Genomic DNA, 24828 nt, shown 5'->3' with positions numbered 1-24828 from the left:
GCCCCAACCAGTAATGCTGAAGAAGCTGAAGTTGAACAGTTCTATGAAGCCCTACAAGACCTTTTAGAACTAATACCCCAAAAAGATGTCCTTTTCATTATAGGGGGCTGGAATGCAAAAGTAGAAAGTCAAGAAACACCTAAAGTAACAGGAAAATTTGGTCTTGGAGTACGGAATTAAGCAGGGAAAAGGCTAATAGAGTTTGCCAATAGAACGCACTGGTCATAGCAAACACCCTCTTCAAACAACACAAGAGAAGACTTTACACATGGACATCACAAGATGGTCAACCCCAAAATCATATTGATTATATTCTTTGCAGCCAAAGTTGGAGAAGCTCTATACAGTCAGCAAAAACAAGACTGGGAGCTGACCGTGGTTCAGATCACGAAATCTTTATTGCCAAATTCAGACTTAAATTGAAGAAAGGAGGGAAAACCACTAGACATTCATGTATCCCTTATGATTATACAGTAGAAGTGAGAAATAGATTTAAGGTACTAGACCTGATAGACAGAGTGCCTGATGAACTATGGATGGAGGGTCATGACATTGTACCAGAGACAGGGATCAAGACCTTCCCCATGGAAAAGAAATGCAAAAAAGCAATATGGCTGTCTGAGGAGGCCTTACAAATGAAAAGAAGAGAAGCAAAAAGCAATGGAGAAAAGGAAAGATATAAGCATCTGAATGCAGAGTTTCAAAGAATAGCAAGGAGAGATAAGAGAGCCTTCCTCGGCAATCAATGCAAAGAAACACAGGGAAGGCAATAGAATGGGAAAGACTAGAGATCTCTTTAAGAAAATTAGAGATACCAAGGGAACATTTCATGCAAAGATGGACTTGATAAAGGAAAGAAATGGTATGGACCTAACAAAAACAGAAGATGTTAAGAAGAAGTGGCAAGAATACACAGAATAACTGTACAAAAACAGATCTTCATGACCCAGATAATCACGATGGTGTGATCACTCACCTAGAGCCAGACATCCCAAAATGTGAAGTCAAGTGGGCCTTAGAAACCATGACTACAAAGCTAGTGGAGGTGATGGAATTCCAGTTGAGCTATTTCAAATCCTGGAAGATGATGCTGTGAAGGTGCTGCACTCAATATGCCAGCAAATTTGGAAAACAGCAGTGGGCACAGGACTGGAAAAGGTCAGTTTTCATTTCAATCCCAAAGAAAGGCAATACCACAGAATGTTCAAACTACTGCACAATTGCACTCATCTCACACGCTAGTAAGTAATGCTCAAAATTCTCCAAGCCAGGCTTCAGCAATACGTGAATGATGAACTTCCATATGTTCAAGCTAGTTTTAGAAAAGACAGAAGAACCAGAGATCAAATCACAACATCTTCTGGATTATAAAAAAGCAAGAGAGTTCCAGAAAAACATCTATTTCTGCTTTATTGACTATGCCAAAGCCTTTGACTGTGTGGATCACAATAAACTGTGGAAAATTCTGAAAGAGACAGGAATACCAGACCACCTGACCTTCCTCTTGAGAAATCTATATGCAGGTCAGGAAGCAACAGTTAGAACTGGACATGGAACAACAGACTGGTTCCAAATAGGAAAGGGAATACGTTAAGGCTGTATATTGTCACCCTGCTTATTTAACTTATATGCAGAGTACATCATGAGAACCGCTGAGATGGAAGAAGCACAAGCTGGAATCAAGATTGCCGGGAGAAATGTCAATAACCTCAGATATGCAGATGACACCACTCTTATGGCAGAAAGTGAAGAGGAACTAAAAAGCCTCTTGATGAAAGTGAAAGAGGAGAGTGAAAAAGTTGGCTTAAAGCTCAACATTCAGAAAACAAAGATAATGGCATCCGGTCCCATCACTTCATGGCAGATAGATGGGGAAACAGTGGAAACAGTGTCAGATTTTATATTTTGGTGCTCCAAAATCACAGCAGATGGTGACTGCAGCCACGAAATTAAAAGACACTTACTCCTTGAAAGTAAAGTTATGACCAACCTAGATTGCATATTAAAAAGCAGAGACATTACTTTTCCAACAATGGTCTGTCTAATCAAGGCTATTGTTTTTCCATTGGTCACATATGGATGTGAGAGTTGGACTGTGAAGAAAGCTGAGAGCCGAAGAATTGATGCTTTTGAACTGTAGTGTTGGAGATGACTCTTGAGAATCCCTTGAACTTCAAGGAGATCCAACCAGTCCATTCTAAAGGAGATCAGTCCTGGGTGTTCTTTGGAAGGACTGATGCTAAAGCTGAAACTCTAATACTTTGGCCACCTCATGCAAAGAGTTGACTCATTGGAAAAGACCCTAATGCTGGAAGGGACTGGGGACAGGAGGAGAAGGGGATGACAGAGGATGAGATCGCTGGATGGCATCACCAACTCGATAGACATGAGTTTGAGAGAGCTCCAGGAGTTGATGATGGACAGGGAGGCCTGGTGTGCTGCAATTCATGGTGTTGCAAAGAGTCAGACATGACTGAACTGAACTGAGCAATAGGACGGGAGGACTTCCAGTATGGTCCAGTGGTTAAGCCTCAACATTCCCAATACAGGGGCCCTGGGTTCAATCCATAGTCAGGGAATTGGATTACACATTCTGCAACTAAGCAAAGAATTGTCATGCCACAGCTAAAGATCCCACATTCCTCAGATAAGACCCAGTGCAGCTGAATAAATACATACATAAAAATAAATATTAAAAAAATGGAGCAGGCAAGGCAGGAATGGGGCAGGGAGGTACATGGACAATCTCTATATCTTTTCCTCAATTCTGCTGCAAACCTAAAGCTACTCTAAAAAAATAAAATCTGTTTAAAAATATGTAAATAGGGAAGACAGAATTTAAGGGTAGACAAAAACACCAACTAAACTTCAAAGAATACAGGAAAGAAAGTTATAAAGGGAACAAAGAAAAAGTAAACTGCAAGATCAAGTAAAATTCAAAATTTTTAACAATTACATTAAAAGTAAACTGCAGCATTTAAAAGCATTTCACCTTCATCTTCCTATGCAATATTTCTTGGACCTATACTAGTTGGGAGATGGGGAAAGTTGGCCCCTCAGTTCCATTCAGTCACTTTGTCATATCTGATTCTTTGCAGCCCCATGGACTGCAGCACGCCAGGCTTCCCTGTTCATCATCAATTCCCAGAGCTTGCTCAAACTCATGTCCATTGAGTCAGTGATGCCATCCAACCATCTCATCCTCTGCAATCCTCTTCTCCACCTGCCTTCAATCTTTCTGAGCATCAGGGTTTCTTCCAAAGAGTCAGTTCTTTGCATCAGTTGGCCAAAGAACTGGAGCTTCAGTTTCATCATAAGTCCTTCCAATGAATATTCAGGACTGATTTTCTGTAGGCTGATTGGTTTGATCTCCTTTCAGTCCAAGGGACTCTCAAAAGTCTTCTTCAACACCACAGTTGAAAAGCATCAGTTTCAGTTTTTTTGTAGTCCAATTCTCACGTCTGTATAAGACTACTGGCAAAACCATAGTTTTGACTAGACAGAACTTTGTGGCAAAGTAATGTCTCTGCTTTTAATATGCTGTCTAGGTTGGTCATAACTTTTCTTCCAAGAAGCAAGCACCTTTTGATATCACGGTGGCAGTCACCATCTGCAATGATTTTAGAGCCCAAGAAAATAGTCGCTCACTCTTCCCATTGTTTCCCCATCTATTTGCCATGAAGTGATAGAACTGGATACCATGATCTTTGTTTTTGAATCTTGAGTTTTAAGCCCATTTTTTCACTCTCCTCTTTCACCTTCATCAAGAGGTTCTTTAGCTCCTCTTTGCTTTCTGATATAAGGGTGCTGGCATATGCATATCTGAGGTTATTGCTATTTTTCCCTGCAATCTTGACTCCAGCTTTTGGTCATTCAACCCCGCATTTCATATGATGAACTCTCAAATAAGCTAAGTAAACAGGCTAACAATATACAGGCTTGATGTACTCCTTTCCCAATTTGGAACCAGTCCATTGTTCCATGTCCATTTCTAACCATTACTTCTTGACCTGTATACAGATTTCTCAGGAGGCAGGTCAGGTGACCTGGTATCCCTATCTCTTTTAGGAATTTTCCAGTTTTTTTGTGATCTGCACACTCAAAGGCTTTGGCCTAGTCAACAAAGCAGATGTTTTTCTGGAACCCTCTTGCTTTCTTGATGATCCAACAACTGTTGGCAATTTGATCTCTGGTTCCTCTGCCTTTTCTAAATCCAACTTGAACATCTGAAAGTTCTTGGTTCATGTACTGTTGAAGCCTCACTTGGGGAATTTTGAGCATTACTTTGCTAGCGTGTGAGATGAAAATCTGATTAAGTGAGTCTTTCAGACCCATGACCCCACCTGGACTGACATCAAATGGTGTTTTTGTTGTTGCTGCTGTTGGCTTGTTTTGAGTCCAAGAAGAAGCAGGTAAAGAGAACAGAATGCAAACCACACTATTTTCAGACCTTGAAAGCAAGTGGTCCAGATAACAAACCCAACTGGGACCACCAAGACAATGGAGAGGAGGCTGACCCATTATAAAAGTATGATCTTAAATAGAATGCAGGCAGCAGGAAATAAACCTGTCATTTGGAATAAGATGAAGAAAATCGGGAGCCAATAGAAAATCCTTCAGCATTCCTAGAGCACCACAGGGAAGGCATCTGAATTTATACTGCCACTAGCCCTGAGACACTGGAAAGGAATGCAGTGACTACCTGGTGTTTAGTAACCAATATATAGAGGAAGAAATGTCAGAGAAAGAAAAAGGCCCACATTCAAGTCTGCCCACTGACTGTTTCCCTCTAGTGTCAACTGGTCAGCACAGGAATCTACACTAATGCCCACAGAGATTCTCAGCTCTGGTAAAGGTACCTGACCTCTGCTCCTTCTGAGGGAGAACAAACCAGGACCCAACACTGCACCATGCCAACAAGAGGGATACTAGAAGAGAGAATGTACTCAAATAGTCATAAATGGCAGGCCCTGGCCACTACCCCCAAAAGCTGAGGTTCAAATAGATGAAAAATGATGGGCCCAGCAAGGCTTTCCCTAGTCCAATGACTAATACTTCACACTCTCAATGCAGGACGTGTGGGCTTGACCCCTCGTCAGGGGACTAGATGCCACGTGCTGAAGCTAAGACCTGGCAGAGCCAAAAATATAGATAAACAGGCTTCCCAGGTGGTGCTAGTAGTGAAGAACCCACCTGCCAATGTAGGAGATTTAAGAGATGTGTGTTCAATCCCTGGTTCAGGAAGATCCCCTGGAGGAGGGCATGGCAACCCACTCCAGTACTCTTGCCTGGAGAACCCCATGGACAGAGGAGCCAGGCAGGTTACAGTCCATAGGGCCCCTTAGTGGGGTGGCCTCCTTGCTTAAGAGTAGCTGCTCCCACAACTCTGCTCGGGGAGGTTGAAAAGTGAACACTTGATTAACCATTCACTATATGGGCTCCACATCAAGTTCAGGCTTTATTCAATTTTAAGGGAACAAGAGGGCTATATCCCCCAGAAGGCTGACTCACATTCAGGCTACCCTTTCAGACATCCTAGTGGCTACCAAGGAAAAAAAAAAAAAAAAAACAAAGTCACACACAAAAAAATTGTCACAAGCTAAATCTTGCTGCCCTGCTACCCACAGAAATAGGGCACCTGGAGCATGATTGTATAGAGACCAAAGGCATGACCTATTCTAGATGTCCTGACCTAGGAAATGAGCCTCCTATAAACTCCAAAGAGGGATGGTTCCCAGATAGGAACAGGTTTACAAAAGAAGGAAAAAGCCTGGTGGGATATGCAGTAACCTTCCAGACCCAAGTCAGAGAAGCAAAAAGGCTTCCCACAAGGACTTCTGTCCAAAAGGTGGAACTGATACCCTTAAAGGAACTTTAGAGCCTGGGACGGGGAACATTTTAAATATTTATTCATATTCTTGGTATATATGTGTGTTTCCCTTGTGGCTCAGTAGTAAAGAATCTGTCAAAATGCAGGCAATGCAGATTCAATCTCTGGGTCTGGGAGTACCCCTAGAGATGGAAATGGCAACCTGCTTCAGTATTCTTGCCTAGAAAATCCCACGGACAGAGGAGCCTGGTGGGCTACAGTCCATGGGGTCTCAATAAACACAATAAACTGGTTTATGCATGCCATCCTACACCCATATAGTGTATTATATATATACATACACACACACACATATATATGTGTGTGTGTGTATATATAGAATACATCCTATGGGCCATCATACACCCATATAGTGTATTTTATATACACTATAAATATAAATATATTTATAAATATTTACAAATATATATATATATATATATATATATATAAAATACATCCTATGGGCAATCGTAAACCCATATAGTGTATTATGCTGCTGCTGCTGCTAAGTCACTGCAGTCGTGTCCAACTCTGTGTGACCCCATAGACGGCAGCCCACCAGGCCCTGCTGTCCCTGGGATTCTCCAGGCAAGAACACTGGAGTGGGTTGCCATTTCCTCCTCCAATGCATGAAAGTGTATGTGTGTGTGTGTGTGTGTTTGTATATATATATCACTAGTCCAATGACTAATATTGGATATATTGGATTTATATATATCTCAACTGAAAATATATGTATAACTGAATCACTGTGCTATACAGCAGAAATTAACCCAACATTGTAAATCACCTATACCTCAGTAAATCTAAAACAAAAAAGAAAGGACAAAAACTGGGTTAATTTGCTTCTCACTGCCCTTCTTTGCATGTGCTTACCCCCAGTGGCTAAGTTAAAATTAAATGCATTTGATCTTCTATATTGTAGACACGTTCCTCTAGCCTGAGTGAATGGACACCCTAAATACCTTGAAATGGAACAGTTCAAGTGTGTCCTCCAGGTAGGAGAATCTGTGAAAACTCTCACAAAACATGGTAACTAGGTGCTACCCTGACCTGGCTCACTATCTCTTCTGGCCAGAAGCCTGGGGGCATCTAAAAATCAGAAAAACCAACAACCTGCAAGACCAGCTCACTCCTAGGTAGAACAACCCCACTTGGTGATCCTAACCACACATTCCATGCTGAAGTCGCTGTGGTCACTTCATGGGGTCATCATACTCAAGTGAAGAGGGATCACAAGCCTCAACCTCCAGAGAAACGACCTAGGACAATGGCCTCCTTGACTACCCCTGTGAACCTCTCTGACCTGAAGCTTCTCTTCCAAAAAACAACCAAAGCCTGAACAGAGACATTCAGACCCGGCCAGTGAAGCTAAACATCAAGGCATATTTGCCCACAGGCAAACCTAGATACTTTACTCTTTCATGTTTCTTAAAGTGTCCGATGTCCTTTCCCTCCAAAAGTTTAGAAAACTGGGGTTCATCTCATGAAGATGAACGTTTAGGACTGAAGCTTGGTAACAACCAAACATACGTAATGGCAGCTGAGGGGAAATTCTGCTCCTTTGCACAGGGCTATGATGATGCCTGAAATCAGCAGGAAACAATAACAGAGATAGAGCAACACCCCTCCGCATCCCTCGAGAGTAAGAAGCCAGACAGAGGAGGGATTTTTCACCAGCAAAGCTCATTAGGAAGTCCCTGGCAATAACATTAGAAGCAGGGTTAAAAAAATAAGAAAAAACTAACTAACCTTTCTCTTTTCCTTTGTGTTTCATCTGGTTTCACTTGCTCACAGGCTGCCACGTGCAGAAGCCTCCTGCTGGTGCTTCAGACCAGAGTTCCTCTGCTGAAAGGCTGTGCTGGCTCTGCTCAAGGATGTAGGGAGAAGGACTCAGAGACAAAAGATGACACAGCTCAGAGACTCAAGATGGTAGCGGCCAGTTGAGTGCAAGCGGAGCAACACATCTGGATGTTCCCGCGAGAACTCCGCCTCTTCTACACTGGCAGCCTCAGCAGCCCTGCCAACAGCCTGTCTGTGATGGAGATACTGTGCTCTAGCAGTGGTTTGGAGAAGGCAATGGCACCCCACTCCAGTACTCTCGTCTGGAAAAATCCCATGGATGGAGAAGCCTGGTAGGCTGGAGCCCATGGGGTCTCGAAGAGTCGTACACGACTGAAGTGACTTAGCAGCAGCAGCAGCAGCCGTGGTTCCCGAAATTTTTGGCACCAGGGACCACATTCATGGAAGACAATTTTTCCATAAACAATGGGATTGGGTACTAGGGGATGGTTTCCAAATAGTTCAAGCACATTGCACTTATTTGCACGTTATTTCTATTATTATCACATCAACTCCATCTCAGATCATTAGGCATTAGATTCAAGAAGCTGGGGACGGCTGCTCTGGAGCCAGCTCATTCCTCTCATTCTTTGCTCAAAGAACATAGTTTCCCTTCCTTTGCTTCTGAACTGAGCTCCTTTCATTCTATTGGCTTGAACAACAAGGACAGGAAGACCCTTGTTGGAGTCTGACTCAAAGGGTCAGTAAAAATGGATGCAAGCTTAGTGATGTCCAACTCTTTGTGACTCCTAGACTAGCCCACCAGGCTCCTCTGTCCATGGGATTTAACAGGCAAGAACAATGGAGTGGGTTGCCATTTCCTCCTCCAGAGGATCTTCCAGACCCAGGATCAGACCTACATCTCTGTCTGCAACATTGGCAGATGAATTCTTTTACTACTGAGCCATCTGGGAATCCCTCAGGAACAATATTGCATGTAAATTTTTTAATACATGAGCAAAATGTGGGGAAAAGTGATATTGTATGATTCCTGAAGCTTAGGTTGAGAGACCTTGAAGATTTAGCTTTTGTGAAACAACTACTGCCCTGAGACAGCCATGGTGTGAGAGAGCCCTGTAGATGCTACTGGAGAATGAGAGAGAACTGACTGAAAGGCACATGAGAGAGGCCATCTTGGAGCATCTACTCCATTCAGGCTATCAGAGTGCTGCCAGGAAGCATCAGTGGAAGAACCACCCAGGTGAATCCAAGGAAAACTGCAGAATTATAACCAAATACAATGTTTTTATTTTAAGCCTTTAAGTTGTGGTGTTACGATTTTTAAACTACTAATTTGGGGATTAAATTGTGTGTTGGTAAGCCACTGATTTTTGACTTAGCTCTGTTTGCCAAAGTATATCAATAGATAGCTTACAGGCATACAAGGCAGAAAGTGAAAGAAAAACACTGAAAATTTCCTGGAATTTCCCTAGAGATTCCTTGTTGCTGATGAGCAGGTATATACTGCATGACATGAGTGGATCCTAAATACGCTCAGAAGTTTCCCATCAAACTCCTTCCTGCTACTATGAATGTCCCTAGTATTTTCAGGACTCTGTTTTCTCCCACAACTACAGGAAGAGTACATGGCCAGAGACTGCAGAGAAAATGGCCCCTGTGTGGTGAACTTTGGCTCATGGGAAAGAAAACTTGATGAATATGTACATCTTTCCCTGTCCTGTTAGCAAATTGCTTGGAAAATGAATCCATATTGTCTATTAAAAGCTTCAGTGAGACAAAAAAATCAGCTTCAATGGGCAACTCATAAGTTCTCCCTAAAAGTATGAACTAGTTGCCTTATGACATTTTATTATAAATGAAGAAGGAGGTGAGATGAAAGTAAGAAGGAGAAAGAAGGTATAGAAAGAATGAGGGGAAAGGAAAGAGTAGAAGTACAAGAGGAATAAGAAAGAATATCAGTGGTCAAGAGTCAACCATAACAGTTTGCAATCAAAATATAAAAGAATGAAAGCCCGCACTATGATTATTCCAAGTATAGGTTGGAAGTGAATTTGTTCCCACCAGTTTCTCCAGAAATCACCAGAAACTATATTAAAAAAGAAAAAAAAAATGGTACTAATACTATTGAATATACTATTTTCCAATCAAATGGAACTTTTAAAAGCAGGACAATTAAAATTCAACAGAGAAATACCTCCAAAAAGATATCTTTTAAATAAATATATATAAACTATCAAGTAAATTATATTACATATATGTATATATGCATACATACACATTATTCCACTGAACAAGGTAAACCTCCATAAAATAATCTTATATCTATGTTTACTGAAGTGTTTGGAATAGTGTTATTGTTCTAAATGCACAAATTAATTGTTTTTTAATTTTTTTTTAATTGGAGTATGGTTGCTTTACAATGTTGCTCTGGTTTAACTTTAATAAATTAAAAGCTTTTTAACATTTCTTTTTTTTTTTTTTTTTTTTAGCAAACTGAAAAGACATCTGGAAATTAAAGCTCACTGTTCTCTGAAGTGGTTCTGATTATAGAGGGTACTTTGGGAGAAAGGTTTTCCCCAGGATCATTCACATTTTGTATCATTCCCTTTAGAATGACCTTATAAGAAGTAGAGATAACAGCATTTGTTGCCAAGAGTACTGCAAAATGGCAGATTTCACTTGGTGAGAGACAGACCAGGAACAACAAAATTCTGCCAGTTTTTTATTTTCTGGACTCAGGGATTCTTTGAAACCAATTATTCACAAAATAATTCTTAAGGCATCACTCTTAACTTCGTTTTGAATAGTTGCATCCAAATTATCTCAGGAGTGATAGAAAAACAAAGCAAAATCCAAGGTCTGGACAATACTGGTGAGATTTTTCAATTCTAAAACTAACATTAAAGGTTTCTGAAAAAGCGAGAATTTTATCAAATTTCTATATTTTGAATACTCGTAATATAATTGCAAGGTGATGTTCTTAGAAATAGGGGGAGAATAAAAATTTTAAGATGATAATAAAATGATGAAGTGCATGCAAACCAGACTATGAGATGGATACTAATGACATATGAGTAGGAAAATTCTTGACTTTCAAAAGAAAATGGGTGTTAGTGTGTTTGAAATGTTCCAAACGTGGAGGAAGAAATTCTTTGAGGTGAATCTTGATTCTGGGAGAAAGACGCCTTCCTCCTGAACCTTACAGGATGGACAATGGAGACACAATCCCCAGATCCTCAGGCTTGATTTTAAATGACCGGTTTCTTTGAGATGATAACCAAGTCGCTTTATTCACAGTTGTCAAAAACTGCTATGATTTGAGATCTCTTAAATTGAAGGACTCTCTGAGTGGAGAATAAAATGTTTTATTTAATTCAAGAGGACAAACAAAAGGAGAGTGAGAATGTACATGAATTTTTGGACCCCCTATTTGATATCAAACTCTCATACCGAGAGATGCAGTGTAGGAGAAAGAAAACCAAAATTATGCAAATCTGATTTTAAGATAGTAGTGCTGTCCCTCTAGATAAATTGCTAAGTTTCATGGGGCTTCTGCTATCCCTCCTGCAAAATAAGAAAGTTTTAAGGGATATGTTCAAGTCTGAATTGGGTTGTCATTATATTACAGTTTTTATCATTATTTCTACTGTAAAAGAGAAGACACACCTGGAATGACTATGTTATAAAGTCTAAAATTCAGGTCAGGAACAACATTTCTACAAAACATAACTTAGATCACAGACTTCAGTTGGAATTAACAGATCTTTGGGAGATGTATCCTCAGTTCGATAAAATTCCTGATAATTACCTAAGACACTGTGTAATCCTATCCTAAACCAGAACTTACAGAATCATTTATTAATACATCTGTAGCTTGGCTTGAAAAACAGCTTGAGAGGGGCTTTAATCAAAGGTATTCCCCAGGCCCCTTATTTGTACATATGCTGCAGTGACCTCACTAGAGTTTCTGACATGACACCACTGGAGAGTCATCCATTATAAGTAAATATGAAGGACTAGTGAGATTAAGGAATGAGTCATATCTATTTATTTACTGATGTTAACAGATAAATATATAAAATATCAAAGCAATGCAATTCCTGGGGAATCCTCCAACACTGAGTTTGAAGGTAAGATTTCCCTCCCCTCTATTTAAATCAAACAAATCTTGATGTGCCTCCAACAGTTCCTTTTAAATTTGATCCCTTTAAATTTGATATAACAGAGTCATACAGAGCAACTTTTTGTGGAGGTGGCTTCTTTTACTCTACAATAAGTTTTTGTGAAAATTTTTTATGTTGAGTAGCTCTAGTTCACTCATTATGACTGTAAAATAGTATTACATTATGTGACTTTATCACAATGTATCTACCCATCCTACTCTTCTAATGGTATAGATGAACTTATTTGCAAGGTAGAAATAGAGTGACGGATGTAGAGAACAAATTATGAATATCGACGGGGGATGTAGAGTTGGTTGAATTGGGAGATTGGACTTGGCATATGTATATTGCTATGAATAAAACTGATAACTAATGATAATCCTAGTGTATAGCACAAGGATATCTAGTCAGTGTTCTGTGCTGGCCTAAATGGGAAGAGAATACACAAAAGAGGGGATATGTGTATATGTGTGTCTGATTCACTTTGCTGTACAGCAGAAATGAACACAACACTGTAAAGCAACTCTACTCCATCAGTTTCTTTCATTGTTTTCTTTAGTTTCTGCCTCCTTTTCAGGTTTTTATGGCTATTCCAAGCTGAAAGAGTTGTGTTTTTTTTTTAATTATTTCATACTAGAAATAACTCTTTATGTTATAGATGATAGTGAAATTAAAACTTTCTCATTTTGCAAGTGGGATAACGGAAGCCCCATGAAGCTTAACAATTTATCTAGAGGTACAGCTCCAAGATCTCAGAATCAGATTTGCATAATTTTGCTTTCCTTTCTACTATATCACATCACTCTTTACTATAAGAATTTTATATCAAATATGGGAACAAAAACGCATGTATACAAATATCACAGTTTCTTCAGAAGAACCTGCAATGTCATCCAGTCTCAGCTATTTGAACACTCATAGCAGTATTCAGGCAGGAAAATATGGGTGTGTGTGTTTGTGTCAAAAGTAAGATGAACATTTTCAGGATATAGATGTTGTCATATTCCAAAACTCAAAAGTTGTTTCAAATTTCAGTTGAGTGTATTAGACAGGTTAGGAAAGAAGCAAATTGTTAGAAACAGATGAAAGAATCTTTGTGAAACATGAGGGAAGTGAGAGGGTTGGATAGATGTGTGACTTAGAGGATTTACTTTATCTCTTTGGACTTTGTGTCTAAATTTGAATTAATGAAAGGACTATCATCTTGACATAAGATGATTAAACTATGTAGAATATGTGCACTTCCATTTCTTTAGGTATACATGCTAAATGGTGGTAAGTACCCATTTTTTCATTTTTATAGGTTCTGGTTATTCATTTGTTTTGAGTTAGAAATAAATGCTGGTCTTTGTTACATTTTTTCTTTTTCTTTCAGATAATGTAATTGTCTCTTGAGAACTGGCCTGCTAAACTAATTCCATGGAAAAAATAAGCAATGCAACTGAATTTGTTTTCTGGGGTCTTCTCAGAACATAGAGGTTGAAGAAGTGTGTTTTGTGGTGTTTTCTTTCTTCTACACAGTCATTCTTCTGGAAAACCTCCTCATCATACTGACAGTTTGTGTGGGCAACCTTTTCAAGTCTCCTGTGTATTTCTTTCTCAACTACCTGTCTTTTGTGGATATTTGTTACTCTTTGGTCACAGCTTCTAAGATGATTGTGGACATATTAGCCAAGAGGAAAATGATCTCCTATGTGGGGTGCATGTTGCAGTTCTTTGGGGTACATTTCTTTGGTTGTACTGATATCTTCATCCTTACTGTAATGGCCTATGATCGTTACTTGACTATTTGTAAACCCCTACACTATATGACCATCATGGATGGAAGCAGATGCAATAAAATCCTGCTGGGAACTTGGATAGATATGTTCTTACACTCCATCATCCAAGTGTCTCTGGTAGTCCAACTACCATCTTGTGGACCCAATGAGATTGTTCACTACTTTTGCGATGTTCACCCTGTGCTAAAACTCACCTGCACAGTCACATATGTTGTTGGTGTTGTTGTGACAGCCAACAGTGGTACCATTGCTCTGGGGAGCTTTGTCATTTTGCTAATCTCCTATACCATCATCCCGGTGTCCCTGAGAAAGCAGTCAGCAGAAGGCAGGTGCAAAGCTCTCTCCACCTGTGGCTCCCACATCACCGTGGTCATGATCTTTTTTGGTCCTTGTACTTTCATGTATATCCGTCCTGATACTACCTTTTCAGAGATTAAGGTGGTGGCTGTGTTTTATACCATCATCACCCCCATGTTAAACCCCCTGATTTATACACTGAGAAATGCAGAAGTAAAAAATGCAACGAAGAAACTGTGGGGCAGGAGAGTTTTCTGGGAGGCTAATGGGAAATAGTAAAAAGTGACAGTCCAAGGTGGATGATCTCAAAGTTTCTCATCTGCACAGTGAAGACAATAATAATGATCTCACAGGATGTCTTGAGGGGAACAAATAAGAGAATAACACATTCTACAGAAGCAAGTTATTATTTATCATTATGATTATATTTGTTCTAATATTTCATAATCATAATTTTCTGAAATATCTAGAACAAAGAAATCCTATCAAACTCAGAAATTTAGCATGGTCAGACTTTGCCCTTTTCATTTTTTTTTTTTCCTTTTTTTCAATTTTCTTTAAAGAATGAGTTCACCATGGTTGTATTAATACTTAAGACTATTTTCTAGTGTTTGGATTTATGATTCTTACATAATGAACATTTGATATGTGTATGTTGTTTGAATGAAAGGATTCAGGAAAAATGACCAAAATCTGAGTTAAGGAATTCTGGTACAAATCCTCCAAAACAGCAAAACTAAACCTTGTAAGGTTTGGATGGGAGGGTTTGTGGGCAGAATGTCAGAGATAAAACACAGACTTAGAAAGCAAAAGACCTGTTACCCTCTGGTTTGGGGGAAAAGCTTTCTTTCTCTAGGACTCATTTTCCTTACTCAAACAGTCTATTGGAAAAAATATATATATTACCCCTAATATCTGGATTTTAACTTTAGCATCCTATTTATATGCTTCTGATAACTGACTCTTGTAGTCTGTAGTCAGCCATCACTATTAATGTAAAGTGATTAACAGGAAACACTTAAAAAAACTGAACAATACCAAAGACATCTGTGATGAATACAAGATTGTGTGTTAATCAAGAGGGTAAATGTAATTTACTGAAATGCATGGTTGGGAAACCATATTTTCTCCAGTGTTTGAACCAAACAGCTTTACTGAAAACAGTGAGCCATTTATCACTGCTTCTTTGACTGGCAAAACCTGATTTCTAGCTGTGGATTCTAGAGAGAGTCATTCTGGACAAACAAATGTACCTTTCTTATGTAAACTGGTACTTGCCCTAATAACGCATTCCTCTTCTCTTTGCCCTACCTAAGCTTTATTTTTCCACAGCAATAAACCCATCACTGATTATCTCTCTGTCATTTATTTTCATTGTTTTTTCACAAGTCTGATTATTTAAATTACTGTCAATATGTGGACATGTGATTGTGATTTTGGAGTGTGTGTGTGTGTGTGTGTGTGTGGTGTACACATATTATTGATACATTAAGCACTGTACACTGTCAACGCCTTACACAATGATCTCAGCTATTGGAGCACTCATATCTCAGCTTTAAGATGGTAACTAGGCGGTACTCTCCAAACTCTTCTGATCATTTTAATCCTCTTGAGGTGTTTTTGAAAAGACGACAGTATCTATTCTACGAATCTATGATTCAATAGACCAACGTTCGGTTCAGTTCAGTTCAGTCACACAGTCTCTTTACGACCCCAAAGACTGCCACACGCTAGGCTTCCCTGTCCATCACCAACTCCCAGAACTTGCTCAGACTCATATCCATAAAGTCAGTGATACCAGCCAACCATCTCCACCAATGTTAAAGGGTATAAAAAAAAAAAAAACCCTGTATTTTAAACAAGCTCCTCCGGTAATTTTTATACAAGTAGTGACATATCAAAAATTTAGAAACACTGGGACTAGATGATACTTGATCTTAGAGCACAAAAGGGTCTTTGAATCAATCAATTCCAAAGGGTTATATATTCCCATCTGTTCTACTATTTAAAAGGAAACTAAATTTGAACTGAATTTAGAAAATTGTGGAATAAATTAATGTAGTTCATGTATAAATTTTTCCACAATATTCTTTCCTTTATGTTTCTGCATCAAAGACTTGACTACTGAGAGTTATTTATATTGATGATCTGAAGTTCTGAAGAATGTACAAGCTGACAAATTCAATACTCTCAAAGACCTAGAAACAAAACATATTGATGTAGGAGACAGATGGACTCCAATGTAGATGTTTACAGCTGCTCTCCTGTTTACATTTCATGGGGTGAAAAGTGAGCTTCAGGCTGAATACTTAAAACTGTTGGCATTTTCTGAGACAATGGATAGGTGGGCTCCAGTTAAGGCATTTACAGCTTCCTGTTTGCTCTGGGAAATGAAAGTAACAACATAAACAGGGTAAATAGCCAGTGTTTGTCTCTTGTAAGCATCTTAAGAAAATAGTCATGGCAATAGCCAAAGGAATAGTCAAGGCAAGGACAAAGAGTGGCAAAACCTTGTTTGAGTGAAAGATTAAGGGACCTTCCTCCTCTTCTTTGTGAGACAAGGGAGAAATTACGCATGTGCAGGAAGGCTTCATCTGGGTCAAAAGCCAAGTGGTAATGGCAGGCTATAATGAGTCTTATTCTTCCCAGAAGGATCTTCCAAGATCCTTCTTGGTGGGGTGGCGGGGGTGAGGGGGGTGTTTGCTCATCCAGGGGAGTGCCCCAGGTTAGGTCAAGTGTGGAAAAAGAAAGCAGATAATTGGCTAAAGATAGATAAAACCTGAAAGAACTGACCTATATAAATGACTTAAATACCTCCTTACCGCACTACCCCTCACTCGGAGGGACACCCACACTCTTTATCTCTGAGTGTGTGTCTCAGGCCTTGCTTCTGTCTTAACAAGCAGTTTCTCTATGTACTCTCCCACTTCTTGCTGTGCTACATCTCTAATAATAAACTTTGTATCTTCATTTACAGTTTTTGCCTACATGGCAAAGGAATTTTTCACTGGGGACAGAGATTCAGGGAAAAACAGCTTCTAGCCTCTTAGCCCTAGCTCGTTTGGTGGCTAAGATTCCTGGTTTCCATTCAGGTTGTGTGTGTCTTAGTCACTTAGTCATGCCCAACTCTTGGCAAGCCCATGGACTGTAGTCCTCTGTCCATGGATTCTGCTTGCAAGAATACTGTAGTGGGTTGCTATGCCCTTCTTCAGGGGATCTTCCTAACCCAGGGATCAAACACCGGTATCCTGCATTGCAAGTGGATTCCTTACCATCTGAGCCACCCCAGCCAGGCTACCCAGGTTCAAATCTTGGGCAGGGAATTAAGATCACTCATGATTCTACTGCTCACAGCTGCCTTCTCAAGATCAATATGAAAGGGTATTCAGGTTTGCTGCACTGATTTTATAAACTTCACAGAAGTTTGTCAGAGTCAATCTCAATCACAGGAGCTCAGGGAGACTGCTCATGGGAGTGCCTTATTTTGACAGTGGTCTGATGTATTCAGTTCTTACATGATAACCTGGCTTGTTTTGTGTTTGAAGTACAATACAACTTCATCACTTAATTAAAATCTTACAAGTATTCCTTTTTCTACAAGTTTAGCATATATATACACATATACACATATATATATATATATATATACACATATACATATATATATATATATATATATATAATCAGTTCAGTTCAGTCACTCAGTCATATCCGACTCTTTGCGACCCCATGAATCGCAGCATACCAGGCCTCCCTGTCCATCACCAACTCCTGGAGTTCACTCAGACTCACGTCCATCGAGTCAGTGATGCCATCCAGCCATCTCATCCTCTGTCGTTCCCTTCTCCTCCTGCCCCCAGTCCCTCCCAGCATCAGAGTCTTTACCAATGAGTCAACTCTTCGCATGAGGTGGCCAAAGTACTGGAGTTTCAGCTTTAGCATCACTCCTTCCAAAGAAATCCCAGGGCTGATCTCCTTCAGAATGGACTGGTTGGACCTCCTTGCAGTCCAAGGGACTCTCAAGAGTCTTCTCCAACACCACAGTTCAAAAACATCAATTCTTCAGCGCTCAGTCTTCTTCACAGTCCAACTCTCACATCCATACATGACCACAGGAAAAACCATAGCCTTGACTAGACGGACCTTTGTTGGCAAAGTAATGTCTCTGCTTTTGAATATGCTATCCAGGTTGGACATAACTTTCCTCCCAAGGAGTAAGCGTTTTTTAATTTCATGGCTGCAGTCACCATCTGCAGTGATTTTGGAGCCCAAAAAAATAAAGTCTGACACTGTTTCCCCTGTTTCCCCATCTATTTCCCATGAAGTGATGGGACCGGATGCCATGATCTTTGTTTTCTGAATGTTGAGCTTTAAGCCAACATTTTCACTCTCCACCCTCACTTTCATCAAGAGGCTTTTTAGTTCCTCTTCACTTTCTGCCATAAGGGTGGTGTCATCTACATACCTGAGGTTATTGATATTTCTCCCATGCATCGAACCTGGACTGGTGACTCTTTTCATATTTGATATTAAACATGTTTCAATGCCATTCTGCCAAATCATCCCACCCTCTCCCTTTCCCACAGAGTCCAAAAGACAGTTCTATACTGAGACTGAGTTTTACATTCTATATGTGTGATATCTGAGTGTACCACTGACTGTTATGAAAGTACATCAATGCACATAACTCTCTATACTGTGGTGCACTTACCTTGTGGATCTTTATATATATATATATATACACACACTATATATAAATGTATATAATATATATTGTATATATATTATGCATGTGATATAATATATATAATATATATTATATTACTATATATTGTTTTATATATTATATTAATTATAATTATATATGTTATATATTATACATTATATATATTATATTATACTATTATATAATATATTATATATATAATATATATATTGATATATATAATGATATATATCATATATATGGTATATATTATATATTATGATATATATATATATTATATATATATAAAGATCCACAAGGTAAGTGCACCACAGTATAGAGGGTGATGTGCATTGCTGTAGTTTCATAACAGTCAGTGGTACACTCAGATATAACACATATAGAATGTAAAATTCAGTCTCAGTATAGAACAGTCTTTTGGACTCTGTGGGAGAGGGAAAGGGTGGGCTGATTTGTGAGAATGGCATTGAAACATGTTTAATATCATATATGAAAAGAGTCACCAGTCCAGGTTTGATGCACGATACTGGATGCTTGGGGCTAGTGCACTGGGACGACCCAGAGGGATGGTATGGGGAGGGAGGAGGGAGGAGGGTTCAGGATGGGGAACACATGTATACCTGTGGTGGATTCATTTTGATATTTGGCAAAACTAATACAATTATGTAAAGTTTAAAAATAAAATAAAATTAATTTAAAAAAAATTTAAAAAAAAAATTCAGTCTCAGAAGACTAAGATAGAACTTCCATTTTCTTCATTAGAAAAAATAAAACAACATAAGATATATGTGAACCCACCCTGAGGTTTGGAATGAAGCCTGGTCAAGATTGACCTAGATCAACTGAACCCCAGCTGACCCAAAGACACATGAACAAGGATTCTTAATGCTTATTGAATAATCCTTGAGTTTGGAATGGCTTTTTAATCTGACTTATCCAAGAATGGTGTGATCAAACTGTGGGAGTAGGGGTTCTGAGGCATATTACTGAATTAATTTTTTAAAAATTATATTTAGAGTTAGCTAATTGAAAGGAGTAGTATAAAAGGCTAGCTAAAGAGAATGGGAAGGAGATTGGTTATATAAACACAGGACAAATTCTAAATACCTAAGTCTGCAGCAAGTCTCCCTCTCTCTATTTTTCCATGAACAATATGTGGGAAGAGAAGGATATAGTGATAATCACACTTGGGTAGCTTCATTTTCACCCCTCCTTTGTTGATTAATTGCAGAAGAGAGTTAACAACAGGTAAATCCAAGCTATATTCGAACAGATTCTTAAAGCTTTGTCGTCTTCTGCAAAAAAAAAACAATACTGAATTTTCACAATAAGAAAGTGTAATTCATTACTGGAGAAAGTGGCCTAACTAAGCATCAAAGGCAAGCTTATGAAAAATAGACACTTGAATTAGCTGCCCCTGCAGCTATAGACATTTCTGTTCTCCTTTACCTTCCTGAATCCGATAATACACCAGAAAGTAGTCACCACCAGACCTACATCAAAAAGAAACCCTGACTTGCTCTGCTACTGTCTTTTTTTCTCCTTTGCTAGATATTACATTATTTTTCTGCCTCCCTTTATGTTCTAAGATTTCTAAATTTTCAAGCAGAACACATGTCAGGGACTTCTTGGAAGAGAAACACTATTGCTGAAATCTTCAACATATACCTAATTTCTGCATGTGTGTACTTCATTTTAGAGTGCATATTCCTGTTGAACAAGGGACAGTAATTCTTTAAGAGTACACAGTACAATTTCTTAGTGAGATCAATGGCGAAGAAGGTGGAGCACCAGAAGATAAAAGTCTGTGTCTCTCATAGTTGAGAACTTGGTGAACACACCCTCCGAGTCTTAGATGACCCTAGACACCTAAGAGATGTCTGAGATCAGAATCCTGACCTCAGAATTCTCTTTAAAATTCATGAAGATTGAAGATTCTTTTCTAAATTAAGGAAACACCTTAATGTGCCAAAAAATATTTTAGTTTATGCCCCAGTTGTCAGCTGGCTATGCCTGTTTCTTAGTCTAATCACCTTTATTTCTCCGTAGAATGAAAATGAGGGAAAATGAGACAGATTTACCTAGTTTGACTAATGGAAGACACCATCAAAATACATTATTAGCATGATGAGAGCGAGGATTAACAAAATGCATCCCAGGAGCATCCATTTCTTCAGCTATATGCCTTCTTAAGCTCATGACATTTCACAGAATGGGAGATAATCCATGTTGCACATTTACAAAGAACATAAGTTTTACATACTCATGAAGATTGTTTAAATAAAGTGATAAATATGGTCATAGAATTGCATTTATAAAAACGAAAAGAATTGCTCATTGGCAAAACCAATACAATATTGTAAAGTTAAATAAAATAAAATTTAAAAAAATGAATTGCTCATTTTTCAAGACTTTTAATTATCTACAATAAGGTACTAAGTTTTAATTAGAATTTCTGTAAGTATAGCATAAGTAGAATAATTATATGCAATACATTGTTTTAGATGCAGGATTCGTTAATGTAAAAAAAATTAAAGTATTGCAGTGGAAACCTCAAAAAAAAAAAAAAAAAGTGTTTTAAGAAACCTCTGTGAGAGATGTCTCACTCAAGATTATCTGTTTCCTGAAAGAGGTCAGAAAACCCAACCATGCAGTTTTCACAACTTTCCCTGAAAAAAGGTGCTGAAATGCACTCGCCATGTCAGGGAATACAAAGGCCAGAATGTTCCAGAATGTCAGAGCTGGAAAGTACCTGAAGGGCGTCTGATCCACTCCCCTTGTAGGGAGTCTCAGTCAAGTGACAGATGGACAGTGGCTGAGGAGGGCTTCACTCTTCAGGGTTGCAGCTTTGAATGACAGCACACGATCCTTCTGTATCTGTTGTACTTGTCAACATTAATGATTGTGTGGGTAAAACTAGATCCGACAAAGGGCAGGACAGCCAGAGGCTTCATTTTCCTGCAGAGAGTTTATCTCAGCCCCACACTTTCCTCGTGGCATTTTTCATGTCTGTGTTTCTCAGGGTGTAGATGAGAGGGTTGAACATGGGGGCAATCACGGTGTAAAACATGGCAAAGACCTTGTCGTTCCTGACAGAATCAACCATGGGAACATAGGTGAAGATGAGGGGCAAGAAGAACCTGAAGACCACAGTGATGTGTGAACCACAGGTGGAGAGGGCTTTGCAGGCGGACCTTGGATGAGTGAGTCCTTAGGGTGGACAGGATGATGATGTAAGAAATCACCAAGGCAACAAAGGTCAAAATGGACAACACCCCTGTGGTGGTAATGATTGCAATCACCCACAGTCTAGTGTCCATGGAGGTCAGCTTCAGCAAAGGGAATACATCACAGAAATAGTGGTCTATTTGACTGGGGGCACAGAAAGGAAGTCCAATAATAATTAATACTTGAATGATTGAATGGCTAAAGGCTCCCATAGCAGAAGCCATTACAAGGACATAGCACACCTGTCTGTTCATGATGACCATGTAGTGAAGAGGTCTGCAGATGGCAGCATAGCAGTCATATGAACATCTCAGTGGTTCCAAAGAAATGGGCATATGAACATCATATGTACATCTCAGTGGCTCCAAAGAAGTGGGCAGAAAACATCTGGGCCATGCAGCTGTTGTAGGAGATGGTCTTCTGTTGGGCCAGCAAGTCAGTGATCAATTTGGGTGCCACCGTGGAGGTGAAGCAGACATCCATCAAGGGCAGATAGCTGAGGAAAAAGTACGTGGACTGTTCACTGAGGCAGCTTCCCCTGATGGTGAGAAGAATGAGCATGTTCCCTGAGAGAATCTCAATATAGCAAAGTAAAAACAGCACAAAGCAGGCAACTTTCATATGTTCATCAGTAAAAAGCCCCGGTAGGGTAAATTCTGTGACATTTTCATGTCCCATTGCTTCTGTGGGTTTGATTGTTTAGAAGGGTAAGTTAGTATACCTGAAACACACAACTTTTTCAAATTATTTATGTATTTCAAAAGTCATTCATCTAGTCAATAAATATATATTGGTGTTTCCAAATGATACAAACATTATAACTGCTGATAAGGGTACAGAAGTATACAAAATACACACATCTCATCCACACATAAAGTTTATTAGACAAGACATACAGTGACAATAATAGCAAAAAATAATCGACTTATTGAGGTGGAGCCAAGGAGAATGCAGAGTCTGCATCTCCCCACCTTAGGGAACCTAGCTGACAGTGGTGGGGATGTCAACGCCCAAGAAGATGGGAGGAACCTCTGAGTGACTGGAGAATATTAACTCTGGTGAGATCTCCCAGAGGTCCACATTTCAACACCAAGACCTGGCTCTACCCAACTCTCTGCAAACCCCAGTGCTGGAAACCTTGGGCCAAATAATTAGTAAGACAGGAACACAGTCCCATCCAAAAAAAAAAAGGCAAGAAAAAAATATGTTACAGACAAAGGAGCAAGGTAAAAATCTACAAAACCAAATATATAAAGAGAAAATATATTCTTATATTTTTTAAACTACATGAGAAAAAAATTTAGAGTAATGACAGTAAAGATTATCCAAAATCACAAAAAAATAGAGTGCAAACAAAGATTGAGAAAATATAAGAAATGTTCAATAAAAACATATCAGGACTAAGGAAAAGATGTGGAGATGAATGGCACAATAACTGAGATGAAAAGTACTTTAGAAGGAATCAATAGCACAATAACTGAGGCTTAAAAAATGAGTAACTAAGCTGGAAGATAGAATGGTGGAAATGACTACTGAGGAGCAGAATAAACACAAAATGAAAACAATTGAAGACAATCTCAGAGAAATCTGAGACAACACTAAACACACTAACGTTCAAATTTTAGGGGTCTCAGGAAGAAGAAGGAAAAAAGAAAGAGCCTGACAAGATATTTGAAAAGATTATACTTGAAAACTTCTTTAATGTGGGAAAGGAAATGGCCACTCAAGTCTAGGAAGCTCTGACAGTTCCTCCCACCTTGGATAAACTGTAGGAGAAACACACCAAAACAATATTAATTGAAGTAACAAAAAATAAATGCAAAGGAAAAATATTAAAACTGAAAGGGAAAAGCAAAAAACAATGTACAAGAAATCCCCATAAGGCTATCAGCTGATTTTTCAGCAGAAATTCTGCAGCCCAGAAGGGAGTGATAGGATCTATTTAAAGTGATGAAAGAGATAATTCTACAACCAACATTACTTTGCCCAGCAAGGATCTTAGATTTGACAGAGAAATCAAAAGCTTTACTAACAAGCAAAAGCTAAGAGAATTCTGCAACACCAAACTAGGTTTACAACAAATGCTAAAGGAACTTCTCTATTCAGGTGATACCCCATATTAACAAATTAAAGAATAAAAACTCAGCATATTTGAAAGCAGAGACATTACCCTGCTGACAAAGGTCCATCTAGTCAAAGTTATGGTTTTTCCAGTAATCCTGTATGGATGTGATAGTTGGACCATAAAGAAAGCTGAGCACTGCAGAATTCATGCTTTTGAACTGTGGTGTTGAAGAAGACTCTTGAGACTCCCTTGGACTGCAAGGAGATCCAACCAGTCAATCCTAAAGGAAATCAGTCCTGAATATTCATTGGAAGGACTGATGCTAAAGCTGAAACTCCAATACTTTGGCCACTTGATGTGAAGGACTGACTCATTAGAAAAGACCCTTATCCTAGGAAAGATTAAAGGCAAGAGAAGAAAGGGATGACAAAGGATGAGATGGTTGGATGGTATCACCGACTCAGTAGACATGAGTTAGAGTAAGCTCCTGGAGTTGGTGATGGACAGGGAAGCCTGGTGTGCTGCACTCCATGGGATCACAAAGAGCTGGACACAACTGAGTGACTGAACTGACTGAATCATCTCAATAGAAGTAGAAAAAATTTTGACAAAATTCAACACCTACTTATGGTAAAAACTCTTCAGAAAGTGGGCATAGAAGGAACCTACCTCAAGATAATAAAGGCCATCTATGACAAATATAGAGCAAATACCATTCTCAGTGGTGAAAGCATTCCCCTAAAATCATGAACAAGAAAACGCTGTCCACTCTCACCACTATTATTCAACATAGTTTGTGAAGTCCCGGCCATGGCAATCTGAGAAGATAAAGAAAATAATATAAGTTGGAGAAGAAGAAGTAAAAATATGTGTTTGCAGATGACATAATATTA

At 39.0% G+C, this 24828-nt stretch overlaps 1 protein-coding gene and 1 pseudogene across 1 annotated transcript; one reads left to right on the top strand and one right to left on the bottom strand.

Moving 5' to 3' along the window:
- The first annotated feature begins 13257 nt into the window (after positions 1 to 13257).
- Positions 13258 to 14192, top strand: LOC113905164 (olfactory receptor 4S2-like). The gene is given in 2 exon segments (XM_027562142.1): positions 13258 to 13297; positions 13300 to 14192. Coding segments are annotated over 2 exon segments (933 nt in total).
- A 7424-nt stretch (positions 14193 to 21616) lies between these two features.
- On the bottom strand, positions 21617 to 22548 carry LOC113905080 (annotated as a pseudogene).
- Positions 22549 to 24828: the final 2280 nt, after the last annotated feature.

Source organism: Bos indicus x Bos taurus, chromosome 15 (genome assembly GCF_003369695.1).
Source record: "Bos indicus x Bos taurus breed Angus x Brahman F1 hybrid chromosome 15, Bos_hybrid_MaternalHap_v2.0, whole genome shotgun sequence".
NCBI classification, from domain to species: domain Eukaryota; kingdom Metazoa; phylum Chordata; class Mammalia; order Artiodactyla; family Bovidae; genus Bos; species Bos indicus x Bos taurus.
This window is presented reverse-complemented; position numbering and strand designations above follow the sequence as displayed.